Genomic DNA, 25,499 nt, shown 5'->3' on the forward strand with positions numbered 1-25,499 from the left:
TACTTCCAGGGATCAAGTTCCAGTCTCTTGGCTGGTGAATTATTAAACTCCAGCAGTGCGCTGCTCCTCTTGTACCACGGCTGTGTCTTCCTGCTGTTCTAGCTTGCCAGTGACAGGCACTTTCCATCCCACCGGCTGTGCAGAAGCAGAGTTGCTCTGGCCAGTACAGAACTTTGTGCCCTCCTCTGCTCCTTGCTTCTCCAAGGGAGAGGGAAAAGGCTCTGGAGATGGACCTGTCCTACAGATCCACCATCTCCATCTATAAGGTAAGTGATGACACCAGAGGATGCACCTGTCTGCCCAGGGGAGATGTGCAGGTGGGAGGAGAAGAGCTGTTTTCTGCCAAAAGCTCCCCTGAAGTGTGGATGGCTGAGAGCTGGATCCATGCCAGGCTGAACTGCAGCAGCTCCTGTGGGCTCTGGGCTGTGTTTGAGAGCAGATGACTTGCAGGAGGGGATGGTGGTGTGGGTCTTAGGGCTGATCCAGGAAGAATGGGGCAAGCAGGGTGGTTTGGACATGGAGCACGAAGGGTGACATACATTGTTTGCTAGTAGGAAGGGTGGAGTTCAGTCGGCTGTTTTCCCCCTTGCTGGAAAGAGCAGTCTGATCTCACAAATGCTTCCCTATGCACATCAGGGCTGGTGAGAGCTGGGAGAAATGTGAATTGCTTATTCCAGCCTTTGGTCTGCTCTGGTGTAAGCAATAAAGACCTTTGATTAGTGGAGGAGGTGAGAGTGGAGAGGTTGGGCTGAAGTAGACCATCCCTTCTCTTAGCAAGCTGCTGACTTTGGCTCTGTACCAAATCCTGTCCAGGAAAAAGTCTTGTTTGTGCCTGGATAATAAGTGGTGGCCCTCATCTCAGCAGGCACAGGTGTGAGGGAAAGGACTGCTCAGATCCCCTTGCAGTTACTCCCCTGACTGCCTTGGGGGAAAGCCATCTTCAGGCAACCACTTAGCTCTCCAGCAAGCTACCTTGCCCACTGGCAGTGCTTTCTCTCCCAGCTGGCTGGAGAGGAATGAGGGCAGCTGGAGGTCTCAGCTACCTCTGTTGCAGGGAGCTGATTTTGTGCACTGCTGCACATCACCATTGCCAGTTCAGCATCATGGCTGGGGGAGCTCTCTGGGTCCCTGCTGTGCCCAGCTGAGCAGCAATGGGAGGGCACTGACCTGCTGAGATCTCTGAGGTGTGGGGAAGCCTGGAGTTAATGTGTTTCTGCCTGGCCGTAGAGTATCCTGGAGCAGTTCAACCCTGCACTGGAGAACCTGGTGTACCTAGGGAACAACTACCTGCGTGCCTTCCATGGTGAGTTTGGTCCTGCATGACCCAGGCTCCCAATTGTGCTTCTGTGTCCATCCTGGGTGTTCACTGTGTCAGGAGAGACGGCTGTCAGCCAATGCAAGGCTGCTGGTCCTCCTGTGCCATGTCCGAAGCTGCTCTTATTTTTCTCCTCCAGTTCCTATTGCTATTATTAGGCACAGATGGGGAGAAACAGGGTACCTATAGGCAAGGTACCAGGGGGTGTCTGTCCTGTGTGCTGCTTGCTGGGACTGGTGAGGGTTGGAAGGCAGGTCAGATCCTCACCTCCCCTCTCCTCTCCTCACAGCATTATCCAAAGCAGCTGAGTTGTATTTTAAGGCAATTGAGAAGATTGGGGAGCAAGCACTGCAAAGCTCCACCTCACACGTGCTGGGTAAGGCTCTTCTACTCACCATACTCTGTCTTGTGATGAGCCACAGTTACAGTTCTTGGGCCTTTCCCCTTAGCTGGTACCTTTTCAGATATTGGGGGAAAGAAGACAGCTCCTCTGAATGGTGTCTGACAGCACCAGGCCCTGTCCAGGCAGTGAGAGTCAATTTTATTGTGTACCCTTGTATATCCCACAAGACCCCAGCACTCTCCCCTGTGTCTCTCTGAGATCAATGACTGAGCCCAGCTCCTGGGATGGACCTCCACCAATGGAAACCAGTCCTTGCTGAGGCATTCTGCTCTGAGAGTTGGAATTTTCCTCTCAGAGGAGCCATTTTGCTCCTCCTTGGGGGTTGGAGGGAAAAGTTGGAGAGCATGGGCTGACAAGAGCTGTTAGGCTGTTGTCCTCCTGAGCCTGCAGCCAGCTGAAAGAGCAGCTCAGAGCCAGGGGGCTTAAACCCAGCAGCACAAATGACAGCTGCTGAAAACATGTACAGGAAACTGCTCTGCTACTGAACATTTTTAGTGAAAACACTTCCAGCAGATGTATCCCTTCAGCAGGGTCCCTACCATCTCCTTCACCATGCAGCTCACTCCTCTGCTCCCTGTCATCAGTCTCCTCCCTTCCCAGTTTCATAACACCAACACTGGTGAAGCAGGACCACACGCAGCATCCACAGTGGCTGCTGGAGCTACCTTCCTGTAGGACATCTGGAGCCATGCACTGTACCTCGGGTGACATTAAGTGTGGGAATGGGGCTCCTGGAAGCCATGGCAGAGCAGAAGCCAAGCACCTCGAGCCCTTGGAAGAGCTGAGGGCACCCGTGGCAGATGAGTGTAGCAGATGCTGGTCTGGCAGGTTCAAGGGCTGCAACAACCCCACACTGGCAGTGATTGGGAAGTGGTGGTGGAGCTGAGCCCTGGGGAGGAAGGACACTAGCCTCTTTCAGGATGAAAATAATAGTGTGCTGATATCTGTTGGACTTTCACATCCATAATATCATCATCCTGACCCACACCCTTCTGATCTTCCTCCTTGAGTGCACAAGGAAATGGCCATGGGATTTTCCCAGCTTCTCCTGTCTCTTTCCCCAAAGGTGAAATTCTGATGCAGATGTCTGACACACAAAGACTTCTGAGCTCTGATTTGGAAGTTGTGGTGAGTATTTTTTCTGGGGGCTGATGTAGGTGGGGAAAAAGGGAACTTCCTTCACAGCATGGTGGCATTTTTGTGTATTGTCTCCTGCCTTTGACATGCCTTCTGGCAGGTGCCTGTCTCCCTGCTACTTTGGCTGCATGTGACAGAGGCATGTTACAGAGCTGCTGTGACCAGAGCCTGTGTGTTTGGTGTCCTTAGTGGACTGTCACCACCTTTCTGCAAGCATGGTGATGTAGGTGCACGTCACGCTCATCAGTGTTCAGCTCTGAAGATGTGGTGATTCCATCCTCTCTTTCCCTGGGTGGCAGTGGTGGGACAGGAGTGAAGGGCATTCCAACGCTTCCAAACACTGTTGCTTGTGCCCATGCCAAAGCCTGGGGGTTAACTATTGGGAGGGGGCTGCGGAGTGCTGACCCCCAGACTGCAGGGCTGCTCCATGGTAGCCCTAATGTACCCATTTCTGGTTTCTGTTTGGGGTCCAGGTGGCAAAGGAGTGACTAGCTCTGTGGGTTTTGTGAGCCATCCCTTCACCCCATATGGATAATGGAGGAGGGTGATGGATCCTTTCCTTCTTCCAGGCTCAGACCTTCCACGTGGACCTGCTGCAGCACATGGAGAAGAACACCAAAATGGATGTGCAGTTCATCAGTGTGAGTGATTAATTCCTTTCTCCCTCAACCTTCCTCATTTCTCTCTCCCCTCTACATAAGGGATTTTGTTTGAACACTTGAGGTGTTTCTTTGACTTTCCTCAGCTGAAATTAGGGGGGGAGTTTCTTCTTCCTTCGTCATGGACCAGCCCTTCATCCCTAGTTTGGCTGAGGATGGAGGGGTAAAGAGGGCAGGATTTGTGTAGTGGGACTTGCTGAGTGCTTCAACAGTGATGAAAAATTTGGCATCCCAAAAGTAGAGTTCTCAGCTTCCCTGGGCCACAACCTTTTGCATGATTGTGGGTCCTGTGCCACTGTGGCCCAGGTGGCCATGCCAGTGGCTAGTGTCATGGAGGGTGACAGATGTCTGGGGGTTTGCTCCCAGTGCTGGGGAAATTAGGAGCCAATTTTTGCTTCTGAGATCCTGAGGCTCATAAGAGCTCCCAAGCCCTTCCAAATTAAGTAAAGAAAGACTTTTTGTAAGAGGTTCATATGAAGCCTGATTTCAGGAAGACTCAGATGCTCAACCACCCATCAGAGCAGGACCCCTGCAGCATGACCGTGTGGCTGGCTCTCTGGTTCCTCACCTGGCCTGTTTTGTCCCTGGCAGGAAAGCCAGAAGCAGTATGAGATGCAGTACGAGCGTAGAGCCAGCAACCTGGATAAGTGCATGGCAGAGCTGTGGAGAATGGAGAGGGCCCGTGATAAAAATGCCCGGGAAATGAAGGTGAGCCTTGATTGCAGGAAAGGGAGTTGGCAAAAAAACCACAACCCCATGAGTGTTTTTTCTGGAGCCAGGACTGATTTCTGCGCGACTTTGTCCTTCCTTAAAAGTCAGGGGGCCTTCAGAAGGCTGCAGGCTTATCTGGAAAGGAGGAAACTCCTTTCCTACGTGGTGCTGCTGACCTGTGATGCTCACTCCTGCCAAGCCCTTTCCTCATTTATCCATCCTCAGTGAGCAAGGCCTTGGTCCGTGGCATGCTGCTTTAGCTCCTCTGTCCTGCCCCAGCACTGTGAGAGGACTGGGAAGCTGGTAGCCACAGTGACAAGCTTCACCTCTTTCCCTACTGTGTGTGAACCCACCCTGCTGGTTTTCTGCTTATCCCTTCCTCTCTCTTTCCCCTGTGGCCCAGGAGAACGTGATGCGACTGCGCTCGGAGATGCAGGCGTTTGTCTCTGAGAGCCAGAGGGAGGCTGAGCTGGAGGAGAAACGCCGCTACCGCTTCCTGGCTGAGAAGCACCAGATGCTCTACAACACCCTCCTCCAGTTTTACAGCAGGGTACAGCCCTGGGTGTGCTGGGGAGAGGAGCTGTGGGAGCAGGGACCATGGCTGGAACGGGAATATGCAGGCGGGAGGGAGCCAAGGCTGAGCCAGCTCTCGGGTGAAGGCAGCATCTGTGCATGGACAGGGCAGGAAAATGTCATTTCTTGCTGTGTTATCGAGGCTGAGTGTATCGGGCTGGGAGAGTGTGGCCTCGGGTGAGGATGCTGCTGATGTGGGATTAGCTGGGTGTGTGAGCAATGGGAGAGGGAAGGGTGTTGCAGGTGTTTATGGTGGGGTCACTGGGAGAATGAGTTCTCTGCCATCCTAGAAGTTCATTCCTGCAGGTTTCTGTTCAGCCATTCCCACACAGGTCATGGTGGGAGGCCCTGATTCCTAATCTAATGGACGTGGCAGCCCTCGGATCCCTATGTAGCTGTTCTGCCCTTCTCTCTTTCCCCAGGCCCGGGGTGTAATCCAGACCAAGGCACCACAGTGGAAGGAGCAGCTGGAAGCCAGCCGAAATCCCTCAAACAGCCACTCCCAGGGGCTTCTTGCTGCCTCCCACAGCCAGGGGTACCCATCAGGCCGGCACACCCCCACCCACCTCGAGATGGTGAGGAGCCCACAGACAACCTCTGTGCCTTGGTGATGGCACAGCTGCAGCTGCTCCTTGCAGCATTGTCCATCTTCTGTAGCTTTTCCTGGCCAGAAGCTTGTGTATGGGCTGCAACGAGGCAATGTGTTGGGTTTGGCTCTCTGAGAGGGATGGGGTTTCTCTCAGAGCATCTCCCACTCGATGCAACCTCTGTTGATTTAGCCTCCTTTCTTTCCAGCAGCCCCAGAGACCCCTTGGGGACTTTGCTACTTCCATGTCTGGGAGTAGATCTAGCATCTTCTCTCCGGATCCTTCAGAAATGACACTGTCTCCTCAACCAGAGACCCCCAGGCGGCCACTGCGGAGGACACCGTCAGCCAGTATGAACCATGTCTGGGATCAGTGCTGTGGGAAGACACAGTGCTTGGGCTTCTCTGGGAACAGGGCTGGGTTTGGAGAGGGACTCCCATTCTACTAGGCCCTCAGCCCTCAGCCACCTTTCTAGGCATGGTGAAAGGACAGTGCATATGGGACAGGGAAGAATGGGCAGGGAATGAGCACAACTTTCAGAGCAGGGTCCACCCAGGACAAGACCCGGTTTTCTGGCTGTCCATGTGAGGATAGGGAACCCACAGGTGTTTAATTTTCAAGTCCTCTTGAGCCATGAGGGCTGTTGCTTACTGGAGTTCCCAATTTGGTGATGCACCTTCCCTTGTGCTATTAGATTAAATATTACCCTGCCCTACAAAACCTATCCAGTTACCTCACGTCTCACCCACTTTTCTTTTGTGAAAAATATCAGCTTAAAGAGTATAAAAAATGAAAATTAAAAATAGGGCAAAGAGAGAGGAAATTGATCCAGATTCTCAGTTGTTCTAGCAGAGCTGGGAAGAGCCCCAGACATCTGCCCAAAGAGGACTTAGTGCAGAGCAAGTGGTTTCAGCTTGAGATGATTTTTCTCCAAAAGGTGAAAGGTTTGAGCCTTTCCCATGCCATGTCCTGCTCTCCACCTGCAGACAAAGTCTACCTACTCCTCTAGGATAATTCCTTGCCTGGGAAAATAATGGTCTCTTCAGAGCCGCATGGGTCTTGCAGGAGGATGCTGGGCTCCACCCAGACCTTTCTGATGCTTCCTTGCAGGTTTGCTCCCCACTGGCCGTACCTCCCGTTCGGGTTCCTTGGGTGAAGCTGGCAGCAGCAGTGAAGGCAGGAGGAGAAACAGCACAGGCAGAGTGCAGGCAATCGTGCCCCATGTGGCAGGCACCAACCGGACCCTGCTTCAGTTTGACCCCGGGGATGTCATCACGGTGCTGATGCCGGACGCGCAGAACGGGTGGCTCTATGGAAAACTGGAGGGCTCGTCCACGTAAGTGACTTTGTGGCTGGAAATCAGCCTGGCAGGTTGATGCAGGCTGGGAGCTGAGAGGCTCCAGCCCGGAATTGTCTCCTCTCTTCCCTCTTGGTGTGGCCCGGGGCACAGTGTCTCCCCCACCATCTGAGTGGGACATCACCATGTCTTCAGTCATGGGCTGTGCCTAGCACGGGGGGGCTCTCCAGGATGAGGAGATGCGGTGGGGCAGGGTGAGGTGTGGATGAACTGCCTGAGAAAACTCCAGGGGCTTTGGGTAGAAGAGTCAGGGACACAGTGACTCCCTCCTGGCTTGCATGACGGGCTGACTCCTGTCATGGAACCCAGCTCAGGGCCATGAACTGCTGGAGTTACCTGAGAGCCCTGGCATTTCTCAGCTCACACCACAACAGCTGCTGCACCCTGTGGCACAGGCAGAGCATGGAAACGGCTGCACCCTGTGCTTACTGAATTACTCCTGGGGTGCTGCCTGTCTGAACAGCCTGCCCTGTTCCACCTGGCATCCCTGCACTGAGATCTCTGCTGAGATGAGCAAAAAGCAAAGCTTTTTTTTTTTTTTTTTTTTTTTTTTTGTGTGCGGGGGGGCTTTGTTTCTCGGGTGCCCTGAGGAGAAGGGATTTCTACAGCTTCTTTGCTTGCTTGCTTCAGTGACCATGCTTGGTCACTCTCTCTTCCTGGGTTTCACCAGCTTTGCTTCCAACAGCAAGCATTTTGCACAGCCTCTGCGGTGAGTGAGTCCTGCTCCAAGCTCAGCCACTGTCTCACAATAGCTCTCTGCCCCACCAAGAAGTCAAAGCTGTGCAGGAACCCTGCCACATGTGGTAGAGGCACCAGCAGCTTGGTTGGTGTGTGTAATGGATATAGATCAGGAGAACTGGGCAGCTGGAGCTGACAAACCTGAAACCATTGTTTCCTGGGCCTCATTCTTCTCTACTCCTTTGCTCTAGGTGTGGCTGGTTCCCTGAAGCTTATGTCAAGCCTCTGGAGGGTGCAAGGGAGATGGAGGAGCCAGCCACCAGGTAACAGGAGAGCATTTGGCCAGGCAGGAGCTGGAGTGGCTCCTGTTTGGTCACTAAAACCAGGTTGTGCCCTGTGCAGAGCTGCAGAGCTCCCATGCTGGAGCTAAGAGCTCTCAGGCTTACTCTAGATGGCTCTCCTAACACATGCAATATCTTCTTAAAGCTGCCTGTGACTGGGACAGTAAAAGCCATGTGTGTTTGATCTAGAGACATCCCATAGATACATGTCAGAGCACCAGAGGTGCTGGCCACCTACTCCTTGCCCTTTGACTCTCCTCCCACTCTCTTCTCCTCTTGCTCAGATCCTTCCCACTGCGAAGCAGTCACAGTATGGATGACATCCTGGACCGTCCCAGCACTCCTTCCTCTGGCAATTACTGGCCTCCAGCTGCCCAGCCCAGTTTGCCGACCCCACCTCCCCTCTCAGTGGGTCCCAGCAGTCACCAGAGTGGGGTGGCCATCCCATCCAGTTCTGTCTCCAAGGTGAATACAGGAGAAGTAACTGGTGTGTGTGTGTGTGTGTGAAGTTGGTCACATCTGAGTTTCATCCTCCAAAGCACACCTGTAATGCAGTGGTGTGTTGAGAGAGAAAAGCATCTTCCAGATGTTGGAGTGTGACTTCTTTCTTGAGCTAAAGGGATCTGACTAGCTCTGGCCTTTCTCACCTGCTCTGTTTGCAATGTCCTGATGGCTCTTGCTCATCAGCCTTATGTGTGCAGATCCTCAGTGCCTGGCTTTGCTTCTCCAGGGGACTGGTTTTCTGCCCCTGCCCTCCTCATTTCTTTCTCTTTTTGCTCACCAGGGACCCTTCAGTTCAGTCCTTTTCTCCATGACCTCCCAGCCTGATTTCTGGTGGCTCCAGGGCAGCACCTCTTTCTGCTAATAGTAGGACCATGGAATGATCAGGCTGGGCTGGGAGCGGGTGACCAGCTAACAGAGATGCCATCCTCCTTCTTCCTTCAGAGAATGAAGAGGAGTTTCATAGGGCTTCTCCTCTAAATTCAAGTTGAAGTCACAGATGGGGTTGGAGAAAAGCTAGGGCTTGAGAGCACAGACATTTTGGAGAGCCTTAGAATGAGTTGTGTCTGACCCATGACTTATGGCCTTGCTTATCACTGCTTCCAGCTGTGGGAAATTGACTGGTGATGGCAGTCAAATACAGTAGTTACAGTAGAGAAGAGTTCAAGTTGAGGACCTGGGAAAGGAAAGGACAGTGCTACCTGTGAGGTGTTTACTTGCTCAGGCTCACAGGAGGCTGGGAAATCTCATCTCTGGTGACTGGTGTCCAGGCCAGTGCAAGGTAGAGAGCAAATGGATGGCTCAAAGGACTGGAAAATGTAACGTTTAATTACTTTTTTTTTACTTCATGTACTGCTCTGTGGTTTCAACGAGCTGTGTTTCAATGCAGAGGGGAGAACAGGCTCTGCAGCCTATCCTCTCCCCTGCGTCACATGTTTCTATCCATCCCAGGTATAAGCTGTAGGGATAGACCTGGGACTGAGCATGGATGAAGCCTATGGAACATTTAGAGCACCATGGCAGAGATATAGAGCCACATTAGAAGCTCATAAAAGCTCTAAAATTAGAAGCTCAGCCTTACTCCAAAATTCTGCCCAAGACATCCTTCAGTTCAGCCAGCAGCAAATGGGTGTGTGACTTTCTAGCTGGAACACACAGTTTTACTTGGCTGCCACAGCTACAGGATCTGAGCCCAGTTTTCACTGATCTTTCCTTTTCTACTGTTTTAGAATAAAGGCCAGAGGGTCTAGGTCCATCTTTCCTCATCAGATTGGTCCATATTTAAGTGGAGTAAGGTAGGGCGCAGCAGTGCAGCTCTTGGGTTCCCCATGGGTGCAGGAAGCATATGAAGGCATTGATGATAAACTCTTTGCCAGGATGTGTGAGCAAGGTGAGGGGGGCATCTCTGGCTGTGCTGGCAGGGTGAATTGTAGCTCAGACTATCACTGCTTGCTGTGCTCTTCAGACATGACACTTTGGGGATCTGAGGCATCTCCTTTCTTCTGCAACACAAAGGGAGTTGTCCTAAGGGAACAGGGAACTTGTGGTACAGGGACAACCCCCACCACAGAAATCAGGTTGTTATCTGTAGTGGTGAATTTGTGGGATTATGCAAAGTTGGAATGCCCTGATAATAGCACTTCAGCTCCTAACCACTTAAGTGTCTTGTGAAATCTTCATGTGTGTGGTGCTTCCTGCCTCACTTCTGTCTCACCATTCCCATACCCATCCTAGATCTCTCATTTCTGGGTTTCTTTTCATTGCAGAAATCAGGAGGATTTGACCAGCCCCCTGAACTCTTCCCACGGTGCGTGAGGCATGGAGCTGTGCTCCAGAATCATTGGGAGTGGGGGGGTGCATAATTACAATACTAGTATTGTTTAATCTTTTGGGTTATCAAATGTCAGAGGAACAAGGGGAGTGTCTGGAGGAAAGCAGTGCACAATACAGCAGGAGGGCCCACCTCCCAATACAGCAGGAGGGCCCACAGAACTCAGACATTCTGCCTGGCTGGGAAGGCTCTCTCCTACCTCTGGTAACAGGAGGTAGGACCTCTGAGCACCCTGAGCAGATGGCTGAGCCTGCACGCTCCTTCTAATCTGTTTTAGAAGAGCCACAATAGCAGCTCGCAGCCTGAGTGTGGAGCTACATGATTTGTGCAGCTCTGCCTGCTTGAGAAGGGCTGAGGCGTGAGGGACGTGGCTTTTAGCTTTGATGAGTCAGGTCTGTGGAGATGAGACTTGCCATAAATCCTGGTTTTCCTTCCCTCTGCAGCTGGGTTGGTGTGTCCATGTTTCTGGCATGGTGCTGTGGCCTTTTTCTGCTCCCTGACTCCTTGCTCAGAGGGTCAGGGGCCACAACTGTAGAGTGCTACTGCAAGGGACAGTCTTATGCTGGTGTCCCTTCTTCATCCTATGGAAGGGGAAGAATAAGAAGCCCTAAGGAGAGCCCGAGGGGAACAATATGGGAGCCTGCAGTAGGCTGTATTAAGGAGGGAGAAAATATACAGGCAGTTTTACCACACTTTCCTCTTTGGCACGGAGGTAGCTGTTTGGCAGGACTAAATAACCTTTGCCCGTTCAGCAGGACCCCTGCCTGGTCTTTGCAGATTTCCTGATGTTTGCCTGTTCTCCTTCCAGAGGTACCAACCCCTTTGCCACTGTCAAGCTGCGTCCCACAGTCACCAACGACCGCTCGGCACCCATCATCCGATGAGACAGGGCTCTGAACAGCAAAGAATTCCAGCAGGGAAGGCATACAAGTGGTGGGCTGTGACTCCCAGCTGGGCAGCAACCTCGTGCTATCACTCATGCAGTAACCTTCCTCTTCTTCCCGTCCCTCCTTCCCTCTGGGTGATGGGGACCCATCTCACCCTGCTCTCTGGAGCGCTTTAGCCAGCAGCAGATCCCTGCTACTCTTTTCTGATTGCCCCCTGCGTGATGTTACTGTGATTGAGAGGGAGAAGTCTGGTGTTTCTGGTGCCTGTGGCCTGGCAAGAGGGGATGCTGCTGGTCTGGGAGGTGGAGGGATGGATGGGTAGGGTCACCTGCAGTGTGGGACAGTGCTAGCAGGATGAAGAAGGTGAAGCTTTGCTAAACCTGCTGGGGGCAGAGAAGGACACTTGCCGAATGGTCCCTTTGCTACCTCAAGAATGAACTCCAAAGGGAGGAGGCCACAAGAAGGCATCTAAAAACATAATCCAGCTGATGGGGCCTGCAGCACACAGCTGTCTTGCTCTCAGACCCCTTGGCAACCAGTGTCTGTCTGCAGCAGCATCTGCCCCTTCTTGCCCCTGGCCCAGCCTCTTCCTTTGCTGGACAGCCCTGGGACAAGGCTGGAGCAAGTGACAGTACCCAGTGCTGCTGCCCTGTGCCTTTGCCTGCTCTCCCTGCAGAAAATACATGTGGGGTTTTTTGGTTGATTTTTTTTCTTTTTTTTTCTTTTTTTTTAAATTAAAATGAAGAATGCACTTCTGTAGCTGTCCTAGAGACTGTGACATTGCCTGGGTCAGAGGATGCAGTGAGGGTGTGGACAAGGGGTCCCTGCCAGCAATGGGGCCACGATGGCTGTCTGTGGTTGGGGTTTTGACTGCTGCAGCCTCGTGGCTCTGACTTACAGCAATCACCAGCTCAGGGGGCCAGAGTGGACACAGAGGGTACCAGAAGGGCTGCACAACCCCCTGGTCCTGTCACTGGAGGGCAATAAGTTCTCACTTCCAAGCTGCCAGGAGGTCAAGGCCTGGTGGCCATCTTTTCACCCAGGCTGTAAGCCCCAGGGATGCCCCAGGGGCAGCTTGGTGCAGGGCAGGGAGTGGGGGGAATGCTCCTGCAGGGATCTGTGGGGTCCTGTGGGTGCCCTACCAGCCTGGCCTCACTGTCAGGGACAAAGGGGAGGTGGCAAGGGAGGGAGCATGATCAACAGCCAGGGCTTTAGCCGATTAGCCTTATTAATAGAAATTAAACCCTGGCTGTGAGTGCTGCAAAGCCCCCGCAGGTGCCCCTCCCTGATTTCCCTCCCCTCTAAAGCCCCCACCACCAGGAGGGCAGAGCAGTGGGGGCTTTGGGGCTTCAGGGGTTTATAACCTGAGCGGTCTTTCTCTCCCTCTTCCCCAAAATCCCACCTGGAGTGAGCCCTGGCCCATTCCCTGGAAATAAAACAGGTTCCCCCACACATGGCCAGAGAGTGGCCTCTTCTTGCTGACCACCGGAGCCCCTCCTGGGTTGTCACTGCTGAGGGGTTTGGTTTTGGTGAGGGGTTGCCAGAGGTGGGCTGGATCCCACCCCTCAAGCCACGGGCAGCAGTGATCCTTCAGCAGCTCCACTACACTGCAGAACACGCGTCTGGCAGAACCACGCCAGAACTTCCCTGTGCTTCTGGCTACTGGCTGAGGAAGCAGTGGAGGGTTTCAAAAGTGGCCTCCTCCCCCTGTTTTGCTCCTTAATGAAGGATGGGTCTGTGCCTTCATTCCCCACTGCCCTTCTCCCTGGCACCCTCTCTTCTGGTTCTCTCCATCAGAAGGAGCCCCAACCTCCCCCCTGCTTCCTCATGCCTTGGCCCCTCTGAATCTTCTCCCCAGTACCCTGCTCTGCTGGGAGCAAGGCAAGGAGCCCCTGGGCAGCAGGATTACCAGGGGATTCTGGCCAAGGCAGGCAGCCACCTCCTCCCCATTGGCTGGGAAAGCCTCTTAAAAGTGGAGGAGAAGTGCTTTCTGCCCGCTCAGCACCCTCCTGTCTCCACCGACCTCAAACCATAAGTGGCTGCTGACCCACATCCAGGCTGGGACTGCCGTGGGGCATTTCCTGCACCCACAGGAGGCAAAGGGGTCCCCTGCTTGGGGTGTTCCCCCAGATCAGCCACAGGCAGCTTTGCTGGGCAGCATCAGAGCAAAACAGGCTGAGAAGGGGATTAGCTCTCTACAGAGGACACAACTGCCCCAAAGAAAGGAGTGGGGCAAAAGAACCTGCTGGAGGGTTGCTGGATTCCTGCAGGCATCTCCCTGTGTCTGGCTGACAGCGTGCCCACCATGGAGAGAAGTGCCAGTAGGACCATCTAACCAGGCACCCTGGTCCAGAGCTGTTTTGTGCCAGCCAGAGGGAGAAGGGAGCACCGAGGAGAGGTTTCTCAGCTTTTAGAGGCACATCCCAGTGCTCGAGAGGTCGTCGCTTCATCGTGCAGGTCAGTGGCATGGAAGGATGCTTACATCCTGACATTGGCTGCCAACAGGACAGCTTGTCCCAGGCATGTGCTACTTTAACTCCCCCAAAAATGCTTTCCCAGGGTGTTGTCTGTGGGCTGGGGAGGCTGGTGACATGATTTGTAGCCCCTGTATTAAATAAACAGGCCCATCTGTACTACATGGAAGCGAAAAGTAGCATCCTCTCATCTGTGTGGAGCCTCCTGGAAGCAGCTTGCCTGGCACAGCAGGGTTTTGCCAGGCATCACCCAGCACTGTCTGCTCTGTGCTCTGTATATATCTAGAAACCGACAGCCACAGATGAACCTGTTGTGGCCCTCACCCTCCCAACCTGGGCTGGTGACTGCTGGTGGTGGTGCAAGTCTTCTCCTGGCACCCATCTACAGGTAGGCTCTGTCCCACCTGTGCCTGACACACGGGGAAGAGCAGGTGCCCATGCTGATAAGCATTTAGGTACATGTGAACTTACACGTGGTATTTTTACCCGTGAATAAAGCTCCTTAACCGAGGAGAAAATAATAGCAAGCTGTGGAGTGCAGAGAGGCAGCTGCAGGGTACACGATGTGACCGCTGTGTGCAGCCGTGAGCTGCGGATGTGCTGAGGTGTAAGGGGAAAGGCAGCTCTGAACTTCCCGGCTCAGAGCTGGGATAAATCTCCATCAGAGCTGTGTTACAGCATTTTGGCTTTGAAGGCATCTCCACAGGTGAGCTCCTCTGGTGGCACCTCATCTTTTTCAGCCAACATCTAGCTGCAGGCAGGTAATAACTCCTTCATGCCTTGCTGTACAGTTCTGTGGCACTGAGCAAGTGGCTCCTGCAGAGGCAGCCATCCAGCTCCAGACCCCAGCGGTACTGATGGGTATTTGCCTAATGTGCTGTTCAAAATCAGCTGTGTTGATTCATCACTGATACGTGATGCTACAGAAATCTCTGAAGACCATGTCACAGATGGCACAGATGCCACAAATATTTTCTTGCCAGGAAGTTGGAGGGGGGAAAAAAAAGTAAATTTTGATGGTTTGATTGACTGATTTGTTTTGCAGTGCAAAATAAGAACTAGAAGAGCGAGGCTGGGAGAAGGGCTTTGATAAAAAGGCTTAGGGTGTGCTTGCAGTCGGTTGCTTTTATTTGAGGTAGCTATTTGCAGCAGGTGGTGCAGTGGTGAAACACCAGCACCAATTAAGAAATTGTTGTGCCTTTGCTGCAGGTCCCATTTTGTACATCTGTACTCAGCTCATCAGTCAGGTGCAGCTGGGAGAGGAGCAGCAGGTGGGTAATGGCAGAAGCTGAGCGAACCTGTTCTGTTTGGCTGCCCTGGTGCCAGTGATCTATATAAAACCAGAAAGTGTGTGAGGGGGAAGATAAAGGTGTCTGGAGAGTGTATAATGAATCTTTTCTTCCTTGCAATGATTCTTTGCCTCAAAAATGTCTTTATAGCACTCTATTCTCAGTTCATGCCTCTACCCCTTTCCATAGCCCCTGAGACTTGAGCTGGAGGGGAGAGACTGGAGTAGCCTGGGCCAGCCCTTCAGCCCAAGAACTAGTTGTTAGGATATGGACATATGCAAGAATAGCTGCCCAAACCATACTCAGATCCAGATTCTGCTTCCTTTTTTCATGGAGGATGGGGTCCTGAAAGTTTGGGGATCTTTGCTGCAGGGACCTGTGGTGATGGCAGACACCTGGGTGCTGGCAAGAACAAACCCTTAAGGGTTTTCGGGAGCAAGGATCACCCAGAGAGGGAAAGGAGGGAGAGCTGTGGCTGGTTGATCCTACCCTTCTCTCCATAGATCAACCTTGGCTCAGGCACCTGACTAAAACCAAAGGGCCAAGGCCAATTTTTGCATCCTCCTATTGATGCGCTGTGGTTGCAGGTGCCATGTCCTGGTGGAGGGGTTCAGGAATCACCTGGTTGTCTTTTCTTGCAAGATCCTCCTCCAGCACCCCCTAAGCTATGCTTTCAGACCCCTGTCAGAGTACTTCCCAGCCTTGTTGCCAGCCTTGGCTGAACCTCCTGCAACCTGAGGAAGACCAGTCACTCTTCTCTGCAAGATTCAGGAGTGTCCCAGGGTAGGACTACTTTTTGCCAAGCAAGGGTACCCTTTACCTGGACTCTAACCCAGCTCATGCCATTTGTGCTTTTGCCTAAAAGGTTTGTGCTTGTTTAACCTGCAGAGCAACAGCAGTACTATGAGAATAAGGGTGAGCATCATCCTCATTACTTGGATGACAAGAAGAAGAAGGGCTGCTTTGAGAAATGCACCTGGATTTAAAGCTCCCAAGTGCTAGCCCTGTGTGTCCCATCCATAGGAGTGTCCTTGTCCCCTTGGCAGTTTCCAGTCAGCATGTGACTGCTGGCATGTCCTACAATTATCAGTGTGAAGGGATGTGGACATTACTGCCACCTTGTCTTCCTCCAGTCAAGGGAGCTGGAAGGAGAGAGGACCCATGGTGGTAAGGTACTGCTGGCAGAATGGCCCAGGCCCACCAGAACCCAGCTTAGGCATGGAGAAAGCCCATCAGCTTTCTAACACTTGCCTGATGTTACTGAGGAGCAGCTATAATCAAAAGCCAGTGACATTTTTGCATACAGGTGTGAAAATAAGCCTGGATGACAAAAAAAAATAAAAAAAATAAAAAAAATGAGGCCAGTGGTGCCGGAAGGGTTATGGCAGAGACTTGATGCCGAGGGGAAAAATGAGAAAAACATGCCCACAGCAGCCAACTGGAGCAAAATTCCTGGGCAGCTTAAGAGCCCCAAAAGCGACTCACAAGTTATCCCCTCTAATTCCCTCCTTCTCCCCCCTCAGGCTTTGTTCCGGTCCTTCTGTGTAGGTACAGAGCCCTAATCTCTCTGGCATGCAAATAGCCACCACCACGGGGCTGCCCTCCTCTCCCCCTTCACCCACTTCCCAAATCTGACCCCCTGCAGCGGGGAAGGGAGGAAAAGCTCTGCCCAGAGGCCTCCCAGAGAAAAACACTGTGGGGTTAATGGACCTTTTGTGCCCCATTGCTGGGAGTGTCTGTAGCAGGGAAGATCCTGGAGGGCTCCCAGCTGGACCAGAGCAGGAGGGGAGAGGCTCAAAGGAAGATGTCAGGAGATGCAAGGGATTCATGTTGCTGGCTGTCACCCCACACCAGCCTGCAGGCAAGGCTGGAGATAAAGCAAGTAGTGTGTTGCAGAATCTGATGCCCCACTGCATCAGATGCAGCTCTCCAGTCTCAGCTGGGAGCTGTGACCCTGCCTGACTGCATCTGACCAGGGGTTATGGATCTCTGAGCTGCCCTGAGCTTAGGTAGTCTCTTCCACTGTGGCTTGACCTCCCACCCTGAAGCAACCCAACCTTATCTGGCAGGATTAAGGTGCAGAGATATGATGTGGTTCCTCAGTGAGGTTCTTGGAGCTTGGAGATGGTGGATATGGAGAAAAACCTTGTAGTAAATATGTTCTCTCTTCTCTTCTCTTCTCTTCTCTTCTCTTCTCTTCTCTTCTCTTCTCTTCTCTTCTCTTCTCTTCTCTTCTCTTCTCTTCTCTTCTCTTCTCTTCTCTTTTCTCTTCCCTTCCCTTCTCCCTTCTCCCTTCTCCTCCCTTTTCCCTTTTCCCTTCCCTTCCCATTTCCCTCTCTCCGCCCTACCTCGTCCTGGTTTTCCTTTCCCCTCCCAGGCTAGACAATGGGGAGAGCTGACCCAGAGGAAGGGCAGCTCCCAGCTCCTGTGAAGCCCCCTGATGGTGGCTGGGGCTGGATTGTGCTCCTTGGCTGCTTTGTGATCACTGGCTTCTCCTATGCCTTCCCGAAAGCTGTCAGCGTCTACTTCAAGGAGCTCATGAAAGATTTCCACGTGGGCTACAGTGACACAGCCTGGATCTCTTCCATCATGCTGGCCATGCTCTATGGGACAGGTGATCCTTGGATACACTTCCTTCTCCCCAACTTGTGCCTTCCCTGCCAAGCTATGGGCCCAAACCATGTCCCCATGGGCTCTCCTCACGCTCACTGTCCTGGTCATGAGCCACACAGGCAAAATACACTTGTCCTACCACTTCCCTTCTAGAAGTGTGATGGATTTCATGTCCCTGACTCTTCTGCCCCAAGAAGACTTTGGGTCAACCCATTTCCCTCTCAGCCAATTAACATGGGCTTTGCTCCTGTTGCTGAAGTGCTGACCCAATCACGTTAAGGTCCTTCTTGGGAACTGGGGGCTGAAGCAAGGGCAAAACAAAGGTCTCCGCATTGAGGTCTCTCTCAGTAGAGAAGACCCAAGGGCTGTGCACCTAAGCAGCCAAGTGGTGATCTCCTTCTTTAGTGTTTCATCCTCCCTGGGTGCCCTGCTTGGGCAGGCTGCCCCTTCCCAGCTGTCCTGTCTTCTCCTGGTCTCCTACTCTGTCTCTTCTGCTTCCTCCCAGGACCAGTATGCAGCATCATGGTGAACCAGTTTGGCTGCCGGCCTGTGATGCTGATTGGTGGGCTGCTAGCTTCTGCTGGGATGATCCTGGCATCTTTTACCACCAATATCATCGAGCTTTATCTGACAGCTGGAGTGTTGACAGGTAAGAGCCCCAAGAGCTGGGAGGTACTGACTTACCTGGGGAAGAGATAAGACCATGTTATATCTCCTCTTAGCATTGCCAGGTCTAGTATCAGGTCTCCTCTCACCTATTCACACCTGCTGGCAGGAGGCATCTAGTCCTGAATGTTACACCTGTGGGAGATGCCTCTGCTGTGCCTGAACAGGCAGGGGACAGAAGAAACACAAGTAATATGCAATGTTCATGGCATCTGGGTAGACATCAGTATAAAGTGGTAGTGGAGGTGGGCAAAGTTCCTGTTTAAGGTGCAGGTCCTGTCTAAATGTGGCCACAGTCACCTAATTCAATTACAGTTCAGGTAGACAGGCTGTTTTAGACCATGTTTTCTGGGGACAACTGAACAGCAACCCACCAACATGAAGGAATAGAGGTTTGTGAGGCCTCAGGGCTAGGGAATTCAGGGCTAGGATAGACTGAGGAGAGTTTTCAGCTTGTTGAAAACCATGTCTCATGTTCTTGCACTCCTTGTCTCCCTTCTGGCTCTCACCCTCATGTAGGTCTGGGTATGGCATTGAACTTCCAGCCCTCTCTGATCATGCTGGGCACCTACTTTGACAAGCGTCGGCCTCTTGCCAATGGACTGGCTGCTGCTGGGAGCCCTGTCTTCCTCTCGGCCCTCTCTCCACTGGGGCAAGTGCTTATGGAGAAGTTTGGTTGGCGAGGAGGGTTCCTTATCATGGGGGGCCTTCTGCTTAACTGCTGCACTTGTGGGGCAGTCATGAGACCCCTGGATATGGGCATGAAGCGGAAGATGGAGAAGGCTCAGGACAAATATGAAGCCAAGGAGATGCTGCCCATAGGAGGGAAGTCAGAGGAGGGAATCAGTACCGCTGATGGAACCAAGAAAGCCAAGAAAGCCAAGAAGAAGCCCAAGAAAGGAAAGAAACTGCTGGATTTTAGTATCTTTTCCAACCGAGGGTTTATCATTTATACTATTTCAAAGTTCATCCTGGTCTTAGGTCTCTTCGTGCCCCCCATATTGCTGGTTAACTATGCCAAGGACACAGGTGTACCAGACACAGAGGCTGCATTCCTGCTCTCCATCATTGGTTTCATAGACATCTTTGCCCGCCCAGCCTGTGGCATGGTGGCAGGGTTGAAGTGGGTCCGTCCTCACGTGTCCTACCTCTTCAGCTTTGCCATGCTCTTCAATGGTTTGACAGACATCTGCAGTGCCAGGGCGAGCAACTACACGGGGCTGGTCATCTTCTGTGTCTTTTTTGGCATCTCCTACGGCATGGTAGGGGCGCTGCAGTTTGAGGTGCTCATGGCCATCGTTGGCTCCCAGAAGTTTTCCAGTGCCATCGGGCTTGTTCTGCTTATTGAGGCTTTTGCTGTGCTCATCGGTCCACCCTCTGCAGGTAGGTGTCTTGCTGTAAAAAACACAGGTGGTTCTTTTGTCTGCCTTTCCATGGTATTGCAAGTATGGTCTTGCAAGTATTGGGCACGGCCCTTCCATTGAAGGAAGACCCTGTTTCTCAACACCAAATTCCCACTCTTACCTGAAATCTGAAATGAGAGCTTCCAGTCTCCCTCTGTGCACCACAGCACTGAATCTGAGCAGGGGCAGAAGATAGCAAGGGACATTTCTCTCTCTGCTTTGCTCAGAGAACACAAGCTATGGCAAGCGTACAGGACTATCCAGGCACAACTTCCAGTGTCCCTCTGTCCTGACCGGTGGCACTTCCCACTCTTTCATGCTGGGCTCCAGATCTCTGCCTTCACTGTGAATGTTGCATAAAGTCATATTATGGGTAGGGTAAGGCACATGCTACAGACAAACCATCAAGAGTCTTCTGTAGCACAAGAGAAGGATCTTTCAAGTTGTCCTTGGTGTCCACAGTCTTTTCATTGCTGCTGTGAACAATGATTCAGTTCATTGCTGATACCAACCCAAAGGCATGGGATTTTTTTGTATCAATCAATTCAAAATAGTTTGTAGAGCCACCTGAGGCATTTGATGTTACTTTGTAAAAGAGACTTAAGACACTGACAGCTTTTCAACCAGTCCACCTTAGGCCATAGGTCATGGTAAGGTTCATGTCCCACAGACAGCCCATAAATAGGCTGCTGAATGCAGAAAGACCCTTCACCAAAGAGGCTGGTGTGGGTTCCTCAGGATTCTGTCTGATCAGGTCTGAGAAAGCCAAATCATGCCAAAGGATCATTTCCAAATGAAGTCCAGTTTCCTTCACATATGGCGAAGGGTCAGAGACAGAGCACAGCCAAACCCCCAGGCAGGAACCACTCCATCTCTTCCTGCACTGCCTTCCTTTAGCTGCAACACATGAACTAAAGCCCAGCAATGAAGTCCTCTGTAGAATGAGCTTTTCCCCAGCATCCACCCCAGAGTGAAACCCACCCTCAGCAACTCCACCCAGCTTTCTGGTAAAAACTAGTTGGCCAGGAGAAGATTCTCTTGATGCTCACAACAATTCACCTCCCGTCTTACAACCTGTGGGGCAGTCAGCAGTCCCAGGCCAGGGAGAGTCATGAAATATGTGTCTCAGAGGCAGCTGCAGAGAGACCACAGCGGGTGAGGAGGATTTAACAGCCCCCCTGCCCCAGTCCAGCTGTGCCTCGGTACCGTGCGCATGCACAACAGGTCGCAGGAGGTGTGGGGTCACCGAAAAGCGGTGTTGGGGGATGAAGCTTGAGTCTGCTGGCAAACCCCACGGCTCAGTGTCGAGGGAGAAGGGCTTGGCTGGAAGAAGGGGGCTGAACAAAGTGGCTTTGTTTGGTGTAATCCTCCTGAGCTGCTTCCCTCTTCGTGGGGCTGTGGGTGTTTGTCACAGGCTAAGCTGTACGCACACACACGCACGTGCGCCCACGGGCTCCTCGCTCACCATCCGGCTTGGGTGAACAGGAGAACATTCACCCGGCGAGGAATTTGACACGTGCCTCCCATGACCTCCTCCTTGGAGGCACCTCAGCCTGTCCTGGGGCTGGTTTCAGGCCACTCACCACAGCACAGCTGGGAGTGGGAGTCATATGCACAGTCAGGAGCACACAAGACTGGGATGAAACCTCTGGGTCACCACAGGACCATCCTACCTCAGTGGGTGCCACCATGAGTTAGGTTCCCAGTACTGAGGTCTGGGAATCCTCTCTCCATTGCCAGCCCTGGTGCATTCAGAAGATGCATTGAGATCATCACTTAGGCAGAGAAATCATTAGGTGTGGGCCAGCCAAAGGGATTTCTCTGCCAAAGTGATGTTTCTTCTCCCCCTCTGAATGATTTCCTGACATGGTAGCTGAAGAAATAGCAAAGCTTTCCCAAATTTTGTTTATTTCCTGAGACTGGACAAGCCAAGTCCTCAGAGGGTTTTGTCACCTCTCACAATTATTTAACCTTGGCCAAACAAGCAAAAACACCAACACTTGATCTCTCGAAGGACTTTCCCTGGTGGAACAGTGCAGATCTTGCCCAGGATGCCTTTTAAGATATTCAGGCATCTTGCTCTTCCCTTGAAAAAGGGGTCCTCAGTCAAATGCAGGTGCTGGGATGTTCATGCAGGGCTGTGTAGGCTGGAGCTGAACTGTTTCATTTCTTCTCCAACCACCAGGCCGCTTGGTCGACGCTCTTAAGAACTACGAGGTGATCTTCTACCTGGCGGGCTCGGAGGTTGCGCTCTCCGCTCTCTTCCTGGCCATGGCCACCTACTGCTGCCTGAACCGTGGGAAGAAGGATCCTCCCCCAGAGAAGAACCCCTCTGCAGGTGGTGGGAGCGACACGGAAGAAGCAGAGTCCGACGTGCAGGAAACTGACGAGCACAGCAGCAACAACCACCAGCTGGGCCACAACACCGACAGCGCCGTGGTGGCAGCCAACGAGGAGGCCAACCATGTGGCAGAGGAGCAGAGTGGGGAGGGAGGAGGGTGTCCTGAGGGGGATGGGGAGGTGTTGGCACGAGAAGGCTGCAACGCTGACCAGAAGGTGGAGAGGGACAGTTTTTAGCCAGGGCAGAGGAACGGGGATATATAAAGCTGGCCTTGTTCGCACGCACCTCAAGCGTGGGAGGGTTGGTGGGACATGCGATGGAGAAAGTTGAGACAAAAGCAGATGTAAGAAGTAAGAGGGAGAGGTATAAAAATAGCTGGTCCTTATGTACATATGTCCACATACCTCCCCGGTGATATGTCTGTTTGCATCCTGCACCTATGCTGGTACAACACAGGCCCACCACAGCCCAAACAACAAAAAAAGAAAAAAAGAAAAAAAAAAAAAAAAAAGAAAAAAAAAATTTCTTTCCTCACTTCCAAACCAGCCCTGAAGAAAGTCTTCTGCAGAGGCTACCAAGGACTCTCCTTTTCCTTCTGCATTCTCACAAAACAGAACACAATTAGAGACTCTCTGTAATCAGATCTGGTACGCTTTGGTCTGGTGTCAGTGTTTCCTCTGCCCCACTTCCAGGGTGGGGATAGTGCCAGGCTAGCTGGCAGTAGGATTAGGAGGTGATGTTAAGTCATAGCTGTCATCTGGGCCACCTCCAGCTGCCTCCAGCATGGGGTAGACACTGTGTTCCCTGCAGGGTCTCCCTTGGGCAATACCAAATGGGTGGGACACTGGCTCCTACCACCTCCATCTGGAGGATCTTTTATGGGCAGTGACACATGATGCTGCTTTTCCAAGTAGGGGAGTGCTGGGTTAGAGGCTGCTGCTGAGGTACAAGAAGACATCTAAGAAAGTCTAATGCCATTAGGCAAGCAGCCACGACACGGAGCCTCATCGACAGGAATAGCAGCAAGTCAGCTTTATCGAGGCTGAACTGAGTCCTGCTGATGTGTGAGGGGAACAGCTTGGCCACTATGGGGGTGGCGGTTTCAGGGAAGGTAAATAACCATGTTCCAAGCGGTTACCCACTCATCAGGAATGTGTGTGTTTTCCTTTGAAACAGAGGAAAACCCCTTACGTAAAGAAATCAAAGGTAAGGCAGAGGGACAAGCTGCAGCCCCTGGGTGTTGGAGCACGTGGTAAGACAGGCATGACCTCCCTCACCCCTACTGCAGTGGTGGATTTCTAGATTGAGAGAGGACAACCTTCCCTGGCATGCTTAAACCACTCCTAATCTGCTTTAGGACTGGATCTTTTATAAACACCTCTGGGCAAAGCCCTTTCTTCCGGTTTCCTGAACCGCTTCACCTTAGAGGCCCTGGGGGAACCTGTGACTATAGCCAGGGATCAAAAACTAAGTAGAGGGCTATCAGGGAAGGCAGCTCATGGGACCATCAAAAGAGGTGTTTCACTCCAGACCAGACTGACTATAAATTAATGGGTAATGGACAAAGCCTGTAGGACCCATAAAGCCTCTTAAACCCAGGGAGAGGCAGGGTGAGGACATGAAGGAGAGGGTTTCATGCTAGATGCTTCCCAGGGAAGAGCAGAAAATTATGAGCAAAATAAAGCTGCTGAAGAGTGGCATTTTGAGACATAAGAACTGGAAATTGGAGAGGAGAAGGTAAAGCCTATGGGGCTGTGCCCTGTCCCACCACCACTGTTAGCTCTGATTATCAAATAGTCACAGTGGTGACATTGGGCTTTTTCCTGTTCAAACAGACTTAGAAACATCCAAAATCAGACTAAGACCATGACAAACCCTAGATGCAAACCCCTGGGATGACTGGGAGTCAGCAGCAAGGTTGACAGAGCATTCATTCTGTAGGCATTCATTCTCTGCTCTGCAAGCTTTTTCTCCTCACAGTATAAGATCACTGGTTTTGCTCTGCTTGACCAATGTGCCATGCAGCTCTTTCCCCAGCAACCCCAAAGCAGGCCAGGTTTTCCTTATTCAACAACACCCTTTCCAAGAAACAGTTCACAATTTCCCAGAGGCCCCAAAAAAACCCAACCTTGTCCTCACCATCACCAGGCAGGTCACTAGAACAAGGTCCCCTCTTGTTTCCTTATCACAAGTCACCACTTCCCAGTAAGCTTCCAGCTCATAAATCTACTCACAAAAGCAAACAAAAGCTCTTAGGGTACAAGATCTTGCTACAGATGGTGCTGTAAGACACTCATCCCTCTTCCTTCCTCTCCTGCCAGGCAGGTTGCAAAAATCCTGGCTACACTGCCATCAACTTTGGCTTTGAGGCAGACTCCATGGAAGCATTGTGCCTGTTCCTCTTAACAGCTCAGTATTTTGGCTCAACAAACAGCTCTGAAAGAGGATCAGGGACTTAGGCATCAGCTCAAGCTTATGATGCAAGAACTCAGCTGTGTGGAAGAGCTGGCCCTGGAGAGGTGCAAGAATGCCACTGGGCAGGAATGAAGCAACTGGCAGCTTCACAAGGTTGGTGTTCTGCTGAGAAGCCAAGATGCAGAGAAGCTGGTATTACACGGAGGACTGGCCTTGGTACAGCATTTATAAGCCTCCTTCTCAGGAAAGTGTGCTACAGTGTGTCACCACTGCAGCTTGTCATGGGAATTACTCACCAGTATGAGCAAGGAAATGAAAAATGGCTCGCACATGACACCCATCTTCCCATCATTATATTTTAAGATTAAAAATAATGGAGGATGAGCAAAGAAATTTCTAAAGAAAAGCCATGAAAGACAGGAAACAAAATGTCACATTTTTCTTTATTAGAGACAATCATCAGTATATCAGAGCCTTTTTAAATCTTCCAGAGCAGCTTGGCCATGGATGCCTTTCTTTCAGGCACCGATAGTGATGACTGAGTTCCAAAAACAAATCAAAGAGAAAAAACAAAACAAAATAAACATCTCGATCATAAATTAATGCCCTTAAATAGCTTCTCTTACTACCACTAGAATTAAATGACAGAGAAGGCAAAACCCTGGCCTCTGAGAAGCACACCCTGTCTGGCAGTTGTGCTGCCCACTAAAAGAGAAAGTGCCATCTGCACCTGGGATCAGGCCACACAGGTGGACGGAGAAAAGGAAGGAAGGAAGAAAGAAGCAGCCTCACCTTGGTCTTCCTTTCCCTCCTTCCCCTGTGCTGTGGAACAGGGTGTTAGCTACTGCTTCTGGCTGGCCCAGAGGCAGCACAAAATGGCTGTGGAGACAGAAGAGCGGAGTGGTAGGGGTGGCACGCTGGTCACTCATGGCACTGAGAATCTCCAAGACTCTGCCTACAGGCTGTGCTGTTTTCTCTCCACAGTATTTCCTGTCTCTCCTTTCTAGTTTAAGGATGGGATATCTCCTTTGTGATTCTAAGGTGTTTCTTCCATGCACCTGCACAAAGAAAAGAGTGTGCAGGACTGGCTGCACATCCTCAAGAAGCACATTTGGCAAGGAGCCATGAGAGGAAAAGGATGGAAAGGAAATGCATGCAGCTTTGCTGTTATTCCCAGGAACTTGCCTGCCTCATACAAGCACGTTCACCTCTGCATCTCTGCCAAGTAGGAGAGCTTCTTCCTGAGCCAGGTCCCTCCTTCCCACAGGGCCACATCCTCCAGGATTCTAGCCTTGGGGTGTCGCTACAGAGTATGCAG

At 51.8% G+C, this 25,499-nt stretch overlaps 2 protein-coding genes across 5 annotated transcripts; both read left to right on the forward strand.

Annotated features, from left to right (window-relative positions):
• The first annotated feature begins 76 nt into the window (after window positions 1-76).
• BAIAP2L2 (BAR/IMD domain containing adaptor protein 2 like 2) lies at window positions 77-11,368 on the forward strand. 4 transcript variants are annotated; one of them, XM_030455293.1, is made up of 14 exons: window positions 77-266; window positions 1,228-1,303; window positions 1,605-1,691; window positions 2,785-2,846; window positions 3,425-3,496; window positions 4,106-4,222; window positions 4,629-4,775; window positions 5,221-5,373; window positions 5,594-5,735; window positions 6,496-6,721; window positions 7,672-7,743; window positions 8,046-8,226; window positions 10,029-10,069; window positions 10,902-11,368. In XM_030455293.1, the coding sequence occupies exons 1-14, from the start codon at window positions 228-230 to the stop codon at window positions 10,975-10,977; spliced, it is 1,491 nt and encodes a 496-aa protein (XP_030311153.1). In that variant the 5' UTR covers window positions 77-227; the 3' UTR covers window positions 10,978-11,368. The 4 variants fall into 4 exon arrangements, with proteins under 4 accessions (XP_030311153.1, XP_030311159.1, XP_030311163.1 ...); XM_030455299.1 differs by having other exon boundaries at window positions 5,597-5,735; XM_030455303.1 differs by lacking the exon at window positions 7,672-7,743.
• Window positions 11,369-17,128: 5,760 nt separating this feature from the next.
• SLC16A8 (solute carrier family 16 member 8) lies at window positions 17,129-22,258 on the forward strand. Its single transcript, XM_008496057.2, has 4 exons — window positions 17,129-17,357; window positions 17,862-18,005; window positions 18,542-19,405; window positions 21,611-22,258. Exons 1-4 carry the CDS (start codon window positions 17,129-17,131, stop codon window positions 22,000-22,002), a joined length of 1,629 nt encoding a protein of 542 aa, XP_008494279.1. The 3' UTR covers window positions 22,003-22,258.
• Window positions 22,259-25,499: the final 3,241 nt, after the last annotated feature.

The sequence above is a fragment of the Calypte anna genome, chromosome 1, assembly GCF_003957555.1.
Source record: "Calypte anna isolate BGI_N300 chromosome 1, bCalAnn1_v1.p, whole genome shotgun sequence".
NCBI classification, from domain to species: Eukaryota; Metazoa; Chordata; class Aves; order Apodiformes; family Trochilidae; genus Calypte; species Calypte anna.